The sequence below is a fragment of the Bombina bombina genome, chromosome 6, assembly GCF_027579735.1.
Source record: "Bombina bombina isolate aBomBom1 chromosome 6, aBomBom1.pri, whole genome shotgun sequence".
In the NCBI taxonomy this organism is placed as follows: domain Eukaryota; kingdom Metazoa; phylum Chordata; class Amphibia; order Anura; family Bombinatoridae; genus Bombina; species Bombina bombina.
This window is the reverse complement of record NC_069504.1, coordinates 682,555,501-682,570,029: the sequence shown is the minus strand read 5'-3', so window position 1 is coordinate 682,570,029 and position 14,529 is coordinate 682,555,501. Positions and strand designations below refer to the sequence as shown.

Below are 14,529 nucleotides of genomic sequence, written 5' to 3'. Positions count from 1 at the left end.
ACGCATTGTATTGCCTGTCAGTGTGTTAAGAGGAGCTGTGAGTGTAGATACGCATTGTATTGCCTGTCAGTGTGTTAAGAGGAGCTGTGAGTGTAGATACGCATTGTATTGCCTGTCAGTGTGTTAAGAGGGGCTGTGAGTGTACATATGCATTGTATTGCCTGTCAGTGTGTTAAGAGGAGCTGTGAGTGTAGATATACATTGTATTGCCTGTCAGTGTGTTAAGAGAAGCTGTGAGTGTAGGTATACATTGTATTGCCTGTCAGTGTGTTAAGAGGAGCTGTGAGTGTATATATACATTGTATTGCCTGTCAGTGTGTTAAGAGGAGCTGTGAGTGTAGATATACATTGTATTGCCTGTCAGTGTGTTAAGAGGAGCTGTGAGTGTAGATATGCATTGTATTGCCTGTCAGTGTGTTAAGAGGAGCTGTGAGTGTACATATACATTGTATTGCCTGTCAGTGTGTTAGTAGTACATGAAGAGTGACAGTTGATTGACCTATAAATCTGCCTATTGACAGACTTATATGCTATGCAAAAAAAAACACTGATTAAGCCTACCAAGGGGAAATAAGGGAGTAGCAGGTGGAATCTGAGGTTCCCATATTTTAAGTGTGATTGTGATGTGTAACTCTCTAGGTTGTGAGTAATCTCACCTTAAAGGGACAGTAAATAAAACTAAAATGTTCATGATTCAGATAGAGCATGGAATTTTAAACAACTTTCTAATTTACTTCTATCTTCTTTCTCTTACATGGTGTATCCAGTCCACGGATTCATCCTTACTTGTGGGATATTCTCATTCCCTACAGGAAGTGGCAAAGAGAGCACACAGCAAAGCTGTCCATATAGCTCCCCCTCACGCTCCGCCCCCCCCAGTCATTCTCTTTGCCTCTCTAACAAGTAGCATCTCCACGGGAGGGTAAAGTGAATGTGGTGTTAGATTTGTAGTTTTTATTTCTTCAATCAAAAGTTTGTTATTTTAAAATAGTGCCAGTTTGTACTATTTACTCTGTGGCAGAAACTGATGAAGATTTCTGCTGAGAGGAAAATGATTTTAGCATGTTGTAACTAAAATCCATTGCTGTTCCCACACAGGACTGTTTAGTACCAGAAAACTTCAGTTGGGGGGAACAGTTTGCAGGCTTAACTGCTTTAAGGTATGTTTCAGTCATTTTTTCTAGTCAAGACTTAGTAATGCTAGAAGACTGACAAGAATCCCCATGTGGGAAAGGTAAGCCATATTCTGAGACTTAGTATAGAAGGAAGGCTTATTTGAAAGGGCTCAAAACACTGGTGGACACTGTTAAGGGGCAATCGATTATTTTTTTACAAAAATCTGACATTTATACAAGTTTATATTACATTTGAAACACTTTTTTGGGGTTTATTCCGCATGGCATATATTTAGACACCTATTTTGGCTTGGGAAGGCCCCACAACTCCAGAGTGAAGAGGGAGGGGGCCTGAAATTCATATCGCAACATCAATCAGGAGATTGTGGTTCTTTCCTTGTGTCCTAATCCTTCTTCATTGAAGGAAGGCTTACTTCACAATTTGAATGTGGTTCGCACCTTGAAGTTCTATCTTCAGGCAAATAAGAAGTTTAGACAATTTTGTGTTTCATGTCCCTTTAAATTTGAATTTAATATTTTTATAGTACAAACTTCCAATTAAGAGGAGCAGTGAGTGTAGATATACATTGTATTGCCTGTCAGTGTGTTAAGAGGAGCTGTGTGTGTAGATATACATTGTATTGCCTGTCAGTGTGTTAAGAGGAGCTGTGAGTGTAGATACGCATTGTATTGCCTGTCAGTGTGTTAAGAGGAGCTGTGAGTGTAGATACGCATTGTATTGCCTGTCAGTGTGTTAAGAGGAGCTGTGAGTGTAGATACGCATTGTATTGCCTGTCAGTGTGTTAAGAGGGGCTGTGAGTGTACATATGCATTGTATTGCCTGTCAGTGTGTTAAGAGGAGCTGTGAGTGTAGATATACATTGTATTGCCTGTCAGTGTGTTAAGAGGAGCTGTGAGTGTAGGTATACATTGTATTGCCTGTCAGTGTGTTAAGAGGAGCTGTGAGTGTATATATACATTGTATTGCCTGTCAGTGTGTTAAGAGGAGCTGTGAGTGTAGATATACATTGTATTGCCTGTCAGTGTGTTAAGAGGAGCTGTGAGTGTAGATATGCATTGTATTGCCTGTCAGTGTGTTAAGAGGAGCTGTGAGTGTACATATACATTGTATTGCCTGTCAGTGTGTTAGTAGTACATGAAGAGTGACAGTTGATTGACCTATAAATCTGCCTATTGACAGACTTATATGCTATGCAAAAAAAAACACTGATTAAGCCTACCAAGGGGAAATAAGGGAGTAGCAGGTGGAATCTGAGGTTCCCATATTTTAAGTGTGATTGTGATGTGTAACTCTCTAGGTTGTGAGTAATCTCACCTTAAAGGGACAGTAAATAAAACTAAAATGTTCATGATTCAGATAGAGCATGGAATTTTAAACAACTTTCTAATTTACTTCTATCTTCTTTCTCTTACATGGTGTATCCAGTCCACGGATTCATCCTTACTTGTGGGATATTCTCATTCCCTACAGGAAGTGGCAAAGAGAGCACACAGCAAAGCTGTCCATATAGCTCCCCCTCACGCTCCGCCCCCCCCAGTCATTCTCTTTGCCTCTCTAACAAGTAGCATCTCCACGGGAGGGTAAAGTGAATGTGGTGTTAGATTTGTAGTTTTTATTTCTTCAATCAAAAGTTTGTTATTTTAAAATAGTGCCAGTTTGTACTATTTACTCTGTGGCAGAAACTGATGAAGATTTCTGCTGAGAGGAAAATGATTTTAGCATGTTGTAACTAAAATCCATTGCTGTTCCCACACAGGACTGTTTAGTACCAGAAAACTTCAGTTGGGGGGAACAGTTTGCAGGCTTAACTGCTTTAAGGTATGTTTCAGTCATTTTTTCTAGTCAAGACTTAGTAATGCTAGAAGACTGACAAGAATCCCCATGTGGGAAAGGTAAGCCATATTCTGAGACTTAGTATAGAAGGAAGGCTTATTTGAAAGGGCTCAAAACACTGGTGGACACTGTTAAGGGGCAATCGATTATTTTTTTACAAAAATCTGACATTTATACAAGTTTATATTACATTTGAAACACTTTTTTGGGGTTTATTCCGCATGGCATATATTTAGACACCTATTTTGGCTTGGGAAGGCCCCACAACTCCAGAGTGAAGAGGGAGGGGGCCTGAAATTCGCGCCTCAGTTGCGCAGTTGATTTTACAGACAGCTTCATGCAGCTCCATGTGAAGAGTCCAAAGATTACTTGAGGACTTCAGAGAGGCTTATTTTCGATCAAAACTAATCCCCAAGGAAGGTAGGGCCACAGCAGAGGCTGTGGCATGGTACTGTAGTTTGCTAACTGGTTGCCAGTTTTAATTTGCTCCGGTTTGGGCAGTAAGGGGTTAATCGACTTGAAATTTACTGTGCAATCATTTCAAAGCATTAGGATCATATGGTGAAAATTTCATAAAGATTGGATAATTTTTGGAGATTTAGTAAAAAAAGTGTGGACCGCGGGGCATTGCAGTAGCACCTTACCTAGACGACATCTTAATACAGGCGTCGTCTTTTCACAGAGCCAAGGCTCATAAGGACATTGTTCTGGCCTTTCTAAGGTCTCATGGGTGGAAGGTGAACGTAGAAAAAAGTTCTCTGTCCCCGCTCACAAGGGTTCCCTTCCTGGGAACACTAATAGACTCGGTAGAAATGAAAATATTTCTGACAGAGGTCAGGAAGTCAAAGCTTTTAACTACTTGCTGAGTTCTTCATTCCATTCCTCTGCCTTCTGTAGCTCAGTGCATGGAGGTAATCGGATTAATGGTTGCGGCAATGGACGTTGTCCCTTTTGCCCGAATTCATCTCAGACCACTGCAACTGTGCATGCTCAAACAGTGGAATGGGGATTATGCAGATTTATCTCCTCAAATACAAATGGACCAGAAAACCAGAGATTCTCTTCTCTGGTGGTTGTCTCAGGATCACCTGTCTCAGGGAATGTGCTTCCGCAGACCGGAGTGGATCATTGTCACGACCGATGCCAGTCTGTTAGGCTGGGGTGCGGTCTGGGACTCCCTGAAAGCCCAGGGCCTATGGTCTCGGGAAGAATCTCTTCTCCCGATAAACATTTTGGAACTGAGAGCGATATTCAACACGCTCCAGGCATGGCCTCAACTAGCGGAGGCCAAATTCATCAGATTTCAGTCGGACAACATCACGACTGTAGCGTACATCAATCATCAGGGAGGAACAAAGAGTTCCCTAGCGATGAAGGAAGTAACCAAGATCATCAAATGGGCAGAGGATCACTCCTGCCACCTATCTGCAATTCACATCCCAGGAGTAGACAACTGGGAGGCGGATTTTCTGAGTCGTCAGACTTTTCACCCGGGGGAGTGGGAACTCCACCCGGAGGTTTTTGCTCAGCTGACCCAGCTATGGGGCATTCCAGAATTGGATCTGATGGCGTCCCGTCAGAACACCAAACTTCCCCTTTATGGATCCAGGTCCAGGGACCCCAAGGCGGCATTGATAGATGCTCTAGTAGCGCCTTGGTCCTTCAGTCTAGCTTATGTCTTTCCACCGTTTCCTCTTCTCCCTCGGCTAGTAGCCAGAATCAAACAGGAGAAGGCTTCGGTAATTCTGATAGCGCCTGCGTGGCCACGCAGGACTTGGTATGCAGACCTAGTGGACATGTCATCGGTTCCACCATGGAAGCTGTCATCGAGGCAGGATCTTCTAATACAGGGTCCATTCAAGCATCCAAATCTAGTTTCTCTGCAACTGACTGCTTGTAGATTGAACGCTTAATTCTAGCTAAGCGTGGGTTCTCTGAATCAGTTATAGATACTCTGATCCAGGCCAGAAAGCCTGTCGCCAGGAAAATTTACCATAAGATATGGCGGAAATATCTTTGTTGGTGTGAATCCAAGGGTTACTCGTGGAGTAGGATTAGGATTCCAAGGATATTGTCTTTTCTCCAAGAAGGATTGGAGAAGGGATTGTCAGCTAGTTCTTTAAAGGGACAGATATCTGCTCTGTCTATCCTGTTACACAAGCGTCTGGCAGCAGTACCAGACGTTCAGGCGTTTGCACAGGCTCTAGTTAGAATCAAGCCTGTCTATAAACCTGTGGCTCCTCCATGGAGTCTAAATGTAGTTCTTTCAGTTCTTCAAGGGGTTCCGTTTGAACCTTTACATTCCATAGATATTAAGTTATTATCTTGGAAAGTTTTGTTTTTGGTAGCTATTTCTTCTGCTCGAAGAGTTTCAGAATTGTCTGCTTTGCAGTGTAATTCACCCTATCTGGTGTTCCATGCAGATAAGGTTGTTTTGCGTACCAAACCTGGTTTCCTTCCAAAAGTGGTTTCTAATAAGAATATTAACCAGGAAATCATTGTTCCTTCTCTGTGCCCTAATCCAGTTTCTAAGAAGGAACGGCTGTTACACAATCTTGATGTGGTTCGTGCTTTAAAATTCTATTTAAAAGCAACTAAAGATTTCAGACAAACATCATCCTTGTTTGTTGTCTATTCTGGTAAGAGGAGAGGTCAAAAAGTGACTACTACCTCTCTTTCCTTCTGGCTGAAAAGCATCATCCGATTGGCATATGAGACTGCTGGACAGCAGCCTCCTGAATGAATTACCGCTCATTCCACCAGAGCTGTGGCTTCCACATGGGCTTTCAAGAATGAGGCTTCTGTTGAACAGATTTGTAAGGTAGCGACTTGGTCTTCACTGCATACTTTTGCCAAATTTTACAAATTTGATACTTTTGCTTCTTCGGAGAAAGGTTTTGCAAGCAGTGGTGCCTTCCGTTTAGGTTACCTGACTTGTTCCCTCCCTTCATCCGTGTCCTAAAGCTTTGGTATTGGTATCCCACAAGTAAGGATGAATCCGTGGGCTGGATACACCATGTAAGAGAAAACAGAATTTATGCTTACCTGATAAATTACTTTCTCTTACGGTGTATTCAGTCCACGGCCCGCCCTGGCAATTTAGTCAGGTTCAAATTTATTTTTGTAAAACTACAGTCACCACTGCACCCTATGGTTTCTCCTTTTTCTCCTAACCGTCGGTCGAATGACTGGGGCGGCGGAGCCTGAGGGGGAGCTATATGGACAGCTCTGCTGTGTGCTCTCTTTGCCACTTCCTGTAGGGAATGAGAATATCCCACAAGTAAGGATGAATCCGTGGACTGGATACACCGTAAGAGAAAGTAATTTATCAGGTAAGCATAAATTCTGTTTTGTTTATTTCTTATCTTGATATCCTTAGCACACCTAGGTAGGCTTAGGAGCAGCAATGCACTACTGATAGCGAGCTGTTGATTGGTTGTTGCACATAAATGCCTCTTGTCATTGGCTTAATGTGTTCAGTTAGCTCACAGTAGTGCATTGCTGAACCTTCAACAAAGGATACCAAGAGAATAAAGCAAATTTGATAATAAAAGTAAATTGGAAAGATGTTTAAACTTTTATGCTCTATCTGACTTAAGAAAATAAAGTTGGGTTTTGTGTACTTTTAATGTCACAAATATGTGTTTTTCTCCTTTACATAGAGACTGGAAGTTTTGCATCTTATCCACGTGCGAGGCTGCATTCACGCTATGGGCATGTGGTTCACTGATAACTATGGAGTGACAATTGCACTGGTTTTAGCGCTCCTGGCTCCCCAGGTAACGCAGCACATTATTTGTGTCAGGTTGTAACAACCAATTTATCTACCGTTTTTATCCTCACTGATTCTGAATCTAATGTAACTGTTTGTCTCATCTTTAGCTTCCGCTTGAACCATACATATTTACCGGTTTCCTTTGCCTTTCAGTCTCTGTCTCGCCCTGTTATTCTGCACCTCTTACATATGTCTATGGGGTTTCACTATTCTTTATCTCACTTAATCTCTCTCATTCTCATTTGTTTTTCATAAATTATATAAACTCTGTTATGTTCATTTACTTTTCCTGGTTTTCCTGAGTTTTGTCTATTTTTTATTTTCTGGCTCGTTCTTTAACATATGACCGCTTGTTTTAAATGGGTCACCATTTTAAATGGGATTAATTTAAGCGCAACTGGACCTTTTTTTTGTAAGTATATTAGATTTGTATAGGTTGAACTCAATGGACTACAGTCTCTTTTCAATCTCATTTACTATTAGCTAGATTACGAGTTTGGCGTTATGAGTGAAAAAGCAGCGTTATGGCTCATAACGCTTCATTTTCCCTAACTCTGCTATTACAAGTCTTGTTGGTATAGGTGTACCCCACACCTTTTAGCCAGTCACGCAACATCAGTCCTTTTTTAATGGGACTCCCATAGCGCCAGTATTACAAGTTTGCCTGGGAGGCCAAAAAGTGAGCGGTACACTCTATAACCACAAGATCCATAATGCCATCTAAAGTCAGTAGTTATGAGTTTTACTTTACAAAGCTGTACCATAAAACTCAAAACTAAAGTGTTAAAAAGTACACTAACATCCATAAACTACCTATTAACCCCTAAACCGAGGCCCTCCCGCATCGCAAAAACTATAAAAAAAGTATAAACCCCTAATCTGCCACTCCGGACATCGCCACCACTATTAAAATGTATTAACCCCTATTCTGCTGCTCCCCGACATCGTCGCCACTATAATAAACCTATTAACCTCTAAACCGCAAGCCCCCCACAACGAAATATACTTAAATAAACTATTAAACCCTAAACCTCAAGCCCCCCACAATGAAATATACTTAAATAAACTAATAACCCCTAAACCTAACGCCCCCCCTAACTTTATATTAAAATTACAATTTCCCTATCTTAAATTAAATTAAAACTTACCTGTGAAATTAAATAAATTAATTTTAAACTAACAATTAAACTAAGATAATTATTAAACTAAAATTAAACTAACTACCAATTAAATTAAACTAAACTACACATTAAAAATGAATTACAAAAAAATAACTAAATTAGAAAATAAAACAAACACTAAATTACGAAAAATAAGAAACAAATTATCAAAAATAAAAAATAATTACACCTAATCTAATAGCCCTATCAAAATGAAAAGCCCCCCCAAAATAAAAAAAACCTAGCCTACAATAATCTACCAATTGCCCTTAAAAGGGCCTTTTGTGGGGCATTGCCCCAAAGATAACAGCTCTTTTACCTGTAAAAAAAAATACAAACACTCCCCCCAACAGTAAAACCCACCACCCCCACAATTAACCCCCAAAATAAAATAACTATCTAAAAAAACCTAAGCTCCCCCATTGCCCTGAAAAGGGCATTTGTATGAGCATTGCCCTTAAAACGGCATTTAGCTCTTTTACATGCCCAGACCCTAAAATTTATCTAAAAATAAAACCCACCAAAAAAAACCTTAAAAAAACCTAACACTAACCCCCGACGATCCACTTACAGTTCTTGAAGTCCCACTTGAAGGATCCATCCAGCCAGAGAAGTCCTCATCCAGGCAGCAAGAAGTCTTCATCTGGGCGGCCTCTTCCATCTTTATCCAGCCGGAGATGTCCTCATCCAGCTGGCAAGAAGTCTTCATCCAGACGGCATCTTCTATCTTCATCCATCCGGCGCGGAGCAGGTCCATACTGAAGACATCTGGCGCGGAGCATCCTCTTCATACGGTCACCGTAGTAAACTGGAATTTCAGTGCAAGTGACGCCATCCAAGATGGCGTCCCTTGCATTCCTATTGGCTGAAAGATTTCAAATAGCCAATAGTATTAGAACTGCTAAAATCCTATTGGCTGTTCCAATCAGCCAATAGGATGAGAGATCAATCCTATTGGCTGATTGGAACATCCAATTGGATTTTAGCAGCTCTTATGTCTTCAGGATGGACCCGCTCCGTGCCGGATGGATGAAGATAGAAGATGCCTTCTGGATGAAGACTTCTTGCCGCCTGGATGAGGACTTCTCCAGCTGGATGGATCCTTCAAGTGGGACTTCAAGAACTGTGGATCGTCGGGGGTTAGTGTTAGGTTTTTTAAGGGTTTTTCGGTGGGTTTTATTTTTAGATTAGGGTCTGGGCATGTAAAAGAGCTAAATACCCTTTTACGGGCAATGCCCATACAAATGCCCTTTTCAGGGCAATGGGGAGCTTAGGTTATTTTTAGTTTTTTTATTTGGGGGGGTTGGTTGGTTGGGTGGTGGTGGGTTTTACTGTTGGGGGGGTGTTTGTATTTTTTCTTTTACAGGTAAAAGAGCTGATATCTTTGGGGCAATGCCCCACAAAAGGCCCTTTTAAGGGCCATTGGTAGTTTATTGTAGGCTAGGGTTTTTTTATTTTGGGGGCTTTTTTATTTTGATAGGGCTATGGGATTATTTTTGATAATTTGTTTCTTATTTTTTGTATTTTAGTGTTTTTTTTAATATTTAGTTATTTTTATTTTTAGTAATTTTAGTGTTTAATTTTTTTTGTAATGTTAGGTTTTATTGTAAGGCAGGTTAGGTTTTATTTCACAGGTAAGTTTGTATTTATTTTAACTAGGTAGTTAGTAAATAGTTAATAACTATTTACTTACTAATCTACCTAGTTAAAATAAATACAAACTTACCTGTGAAATAAAAATAAAACCTAAGCTAGCTACAATATAACTATTATTTATATTGTAGCTAGCTTATTTTTTATTTTACAGGTAAGTATGTATTTAGTTTTAAATAGATATTATTTAGTTAATAATTATAACTTTAGTTTAGCTGTATTTTAATTATGTTAAAGTTAGGGGGTGTTAGGCTTAGGGTTACGTTAGGGTTAGGTTTAGGAGTTAATTAATTTATTTAGTGGTAGTGATGTGGGAGGCCAGAGGTTTAGGGCTTAATAACTTTAGTATAGTGGCGGCGACATCAGGAGCGGAAGATTACGGGTTAATAACTGTATGTAGGTGGCGGCGACAGTCTAGTCAAAATTAAGCTTTCATGATTCCAATAGGGCATGCAATTTGATTTAACTTTCCAATTTACTTTTATCATTGAATTTGCTTTGCTCTCTTGGTATTCTTTTTGGAAAGGCTCATATGCTAATTTCTAAGCTGTTGAACTACATCTTATCTCAGTGCATTTTGACAGTTTATGACAGTTAGACACAGCTAGTTCATGTGTGTCATATAGATAACATTCTGCTCAATCCCATGGAGTTATTTAAGAGTCAGCACTGATGGCTAAAATGCATGTCTGTCAAAAGAACTGAGATAGGGGGCAGTCTGCAGAGGCTTAGAAGGTGATCACAGAGGTAAAAAGTGTAGTTACATAACAGTATTGGTTATGGAAAACTAGGGAAGGGGTAATAAAGGAATTATCTATCTGTTTAAATAATAACATTTCTGCAGTAGACCCAGAGACCTTTAGGTAATCGGAGCCTCTGTTTTTTGGGTTAAACACTTTTTTTTCATCTTTCCTCCTGTACTTCATGATATCTGTCTTTATTTTCGTTAGACTCTGCTTAGCTGGCATTACCTCTTCTCCTCCCCGTGTCACGGTTCCTTGTTTCCTCTTCTCACACTCACGTTTAATTCACACTCTCTTGTGTGTGTGTGTTTTTTCTCTAGGCACTGGGTATTCTTCTGTCCTGGTTTTTCTGGAGGAAGCTTAAAGCTATTTGCTTTGCCCCTGATGATGTGGATTTCAGATCCCTAAAAATAAGACAAATTAACTTCAAGGAGCTAGATCTGAGTGGTGCTGGATGTTGCCATTGCTTCCCCCGGGAAGAAGGATATATCCCAGTTAATAGAGACAGTGATGAGGATACATGAACTAGACTTCAGTAGAGCTAACTGGTTCCTGCCAGCATCCAGCTTGGAGTAAAGCTTCAGTCAGGAATAATGAGTGTGAACTGAAAGCAAATCATACACCGTGAGATCTGAAGCCTTGAATGGGTCTTGTTTATGGGACAAAATCAATGGAAGTAAAGGAACCTTATGAGCAGACTTTTTTTTTTAAGTAGATTCCCTATAGAATAGTGAAAATCTGCAATTCAATAGATACTTTTTTATTTAACTAGAGGTATTTTTTTACGTGCTGTTTTTATAAATAAAAAAAATTGAACGTGTGCAGTTATTACCTAAAACCTGTTTTTTCTAAAAGAGAGACAAACAAAATTAGAATAACAAGGTCGAAGAAATCAAAGTGAGCTTTCATATAAATTAAAGGGATTCTTTTCTGATTCTGAAAAAAAGGTTTCCAATTTATTTCTATTATCAAATTTGCTTAGTTCCCATGTTATTCTTTGTTGAAGAGATACCTAGGTAGATGTCAGGAACACTGCATGGCAGGAAATATTGCTGCCATGTAGTGGTCCAGACATGTGCACACTCCTGAGCTTACATGGCTGCTTTTCAACAAAATATACCAAGAGAATAAATCCAATTTGATAATAGAAGTAAATTAGAAAGTTATTTAATATTGCATTCTCTATCTGAATCGTGAAAGAAAAGATTTGGGTTTCATGTCCCTTTAATAGTCAGTGTGTTATAACTGCAAGCTGCTGCTGCTGCAAGATTTACCAGGTGAAACAATTAAATGCTTTTTTTCACTTTAGGTGAATATGCTTAAAAAATACAATGTATTATGTACTGATGGTAATTGGATTAAATATGCTCTTTTTTGGCATGTTTAAAGTACTTTTTCAGCTTTTAACATATTCATAAAGCCCTTTATCTTTGCTGATTTTGTACATCTATCTTGCAACAACAGGACAGATAGATAGATAGAGTAAATCTTATTTTCTTCCAAACCAACAATTATAACAACAAAGCAAACAAAACAGAGCTTTCTTTCCTAAGATATGGAGAGTCCACAACATTATCAATTACTAGTGGGAATATCACTCCTGGCCAGCAGGAGGAGGCAAAGAGCACCACAGCAGAGCTGTTAAGTGTCACTTCCTACCTACAATCCCCAGTCATTCTCTTTGCCTCTGTCAATGGAGGAGGTTAAGTTTTGATGTCTGAAGAAAATTTGATTTCCTTTCACTACAAGCAATATTTTTGGGTATAGCTGTAGTCCAGGTCAATCTCTGCAGTAGAGCAGTGGTGGCTTTAAAGCAGTTAGGAACTTGTGAGGTGGGCCTTTGCTGTGTTTTCCTAACATTTTGCTGCCCTTGTATAAAAAGCCAGAGTAGGTTTACTCTGTTCTTTCTTTTTTCTACAGGTCTCTGTGAGGAGTATGTGTCCTCTCATACCATGTAAGCTGTCGTCTTGACTGACAGCTAGATTACAGGTAAGTGCCTTCTTTGGATTGGAGATGGGCACTTAAGAAAATAAAATGATTAGCTGCAACTTTATTGGACAGATATATCCTTTATACAGGATATTTACAGGCAGGAAGCAGGCACATTTATGTGAATTGGAGACTAAGGGGTTATTTCTTTTTATTGGGATTTTAAAGTATATCCCCTTTTACTTCATTGTGGGCTGACACATTCAGGATCGTATGTTGTAGCAAACTACGCAGACTGCTTGTTTTTGGCACACGTTCTGTTTTTTAGTGTGTGAACTTTTTCATTTGGGCTAACAATGTATTATCTTTAGTGTACGTTATAGCTCATAACTGCAATGGCTCCTGTTGTAGGTTGTAGTGGCTCATTGTTAAGGCGGTTATTGCCTCTGCAATTAGTGGTAACTTTACTGAGGTTCAGAAACGCGCGCTTGTATTTCTAACTGCGCTGTTTCTCCTCGGCTAGCCACGTGACTCACTTCCGCTTAGTCAGTTGTTCAGCAGGGGATTTCTCTGCCTTTTGTTTTTCTGAAATGAAAGACAAGAGGTGGGGTGTTGTGTTTAAAATTCATATTTGTTTGGCTAGCTAGTTAGCAACAATAGTAGCCCAAAACTTCCTCAGGTATTTCTACTGCACAAGTTTTTAAAGGGACAGTACCAAAAAATTACTTATATTTAATATTTAAAAAAAAAAAAATATTTAGGCCTGTTATGCCCTGATGCTCAAATTGTTCTGCTTATGCAATTCTGTGCTGCATGATTAATCCATCTCTCGAATATTAAGATAGTTACCCACTGAGCCCAATGTCTCTTAGCATGATGCTGCTCAGGCAATGCTGCAGTGTTCTCCTTAAAGTCCCAAGTCTTAATGGCGTCACATGCAGTGCCCTGCCGTTCCTATCAGTCGCCTGGAGGCGTATATTTGCCTGTAGATTTTGCTGCACAGATATCTTCTGTGAATATCTGTGGCATTATCTGCTTTTCCTATATTTAAGGGACAACGCAAGAGGAAAATTAGAGATTCAGATAGTAAGGTTTCTGTTCCGCCTATTGCTACACAGGTTGCCCTCCCTCATATGTCTGATGAGGAGGATATGTTGGTAGCCTCTGAGGGTGAAATCTCAGATTTAGACAATATAATTCCTTCATCTGATGCTGAAGTAGTAACCTTCAGATTTAAGCTTGAACACATTTGTGTATTATTAAGGAGGTTTTGGCTACTTGGATGACTCTGATTCTCCTGTCACTGTCAACCCTGGAGAAATCTGGTTAACTTATAAATACTATGATGTCCTTCCACTGTGGAAGTGTTTTCTGTTCCAGACCATGCAACAGAGATTATTTCACAGGAATGGAAGTAGCCAGGGATACCTTTATCCCTGTCTCCTGTCTTTATAAAGAAAAAAGCTGTAGGCTTATTTGAAGAAGATGTATGTTCATCGAGGTCTTCAATGGCAACCTGTAGTTTGTATTGCCATTGTGTCAAGTGGGGCATCTTATTGGTGCAATGCCTTGTCTGATTCAATTTGTTAGAGACTCCTTTGGAGGAGATCCAAGACAGAATTAAGGCTTTCAAGCTAGCCAATTCCTTTATTTCTGATGCCTCCATGCAAGTTATTAAACTGGGAGCCAAGATATCTGGCTTCGCTGTACTAGCCCACAGGGGATTGTGGCTGAATTCTTGGTCAGTTGATGTTACCTCTAAGTCCAAGCTTTTTAGTGTTCCCTTACAAGGGTATGATCTTGTTTGGGCCTGGTCTGGCAGAAATACCTTTTGATATTACTGGTGGAAAAGAGGTATTTTCTACCACAAAACAAGAAGAATAGACCTAAAGGACGTCAAAGTAATTTTCGTTCTTTTCATTCCCTCATAGGAAAGTCTTCCTCTTCTAAGCAGGAACAGTCCACGTCTTTTTGGAAGCTCTCTCAGTCTTGGAACAAGGGGAAGCAATCCCGAAGCAAGAACCCGCAGCTGAGTCTAAGTCAGTATGAATGGGTTGCCCCCGGTCCGGGATCGGATCATGTGGGGGGCAGATTTTCTCTATTTTCTCTGTTTTCTCAGGTTTGGATATGAGATGTCACAGGTCTTTGGGCTGTGGACATTGTAATCCAGATAAAAGAGAGGCATTCTTGAACTGAGTTCAGGACAATTCCTCCCTGGGAGAGAGAGTTCCAGTAAGGTTCCTAAAAAAGAGGACATTTTTCATCCCATTCTAGATATGAAGTGTCTCAACATGTTTCT

The 14,529-nt window shown here is 39.9% G+C and overlaps 1 protein-coding gene across 1 annotated transcript in view; it reads left to right on the top strand.

Annotated features, from left to right (window-relative positions):
• The window catches only part of LOC128664561 (tetraspanin-15-like), a 473,765-nt gene extending 462,644 nt beyond the window's left edge, over positions 1–11,121 (top strand). The window contains exons 7-8 of the mRNA XM_053719379.1: positions 6,633–6,749; positions 10,622–11,121. Coding sequence (XP_053575354.1) covers positions 6,633–6,749; positions 10,622–10,825 — 321 coding nt within the window. The 3' untranslated portion in view covers positions 10,826–11,121. The remainder of the gene's footprint in view (positions 1–6,632; positions 6,750–10,621) is intronic.
• Positions 11,122–14,529: the final 3,408 nt, after the last annotated feature.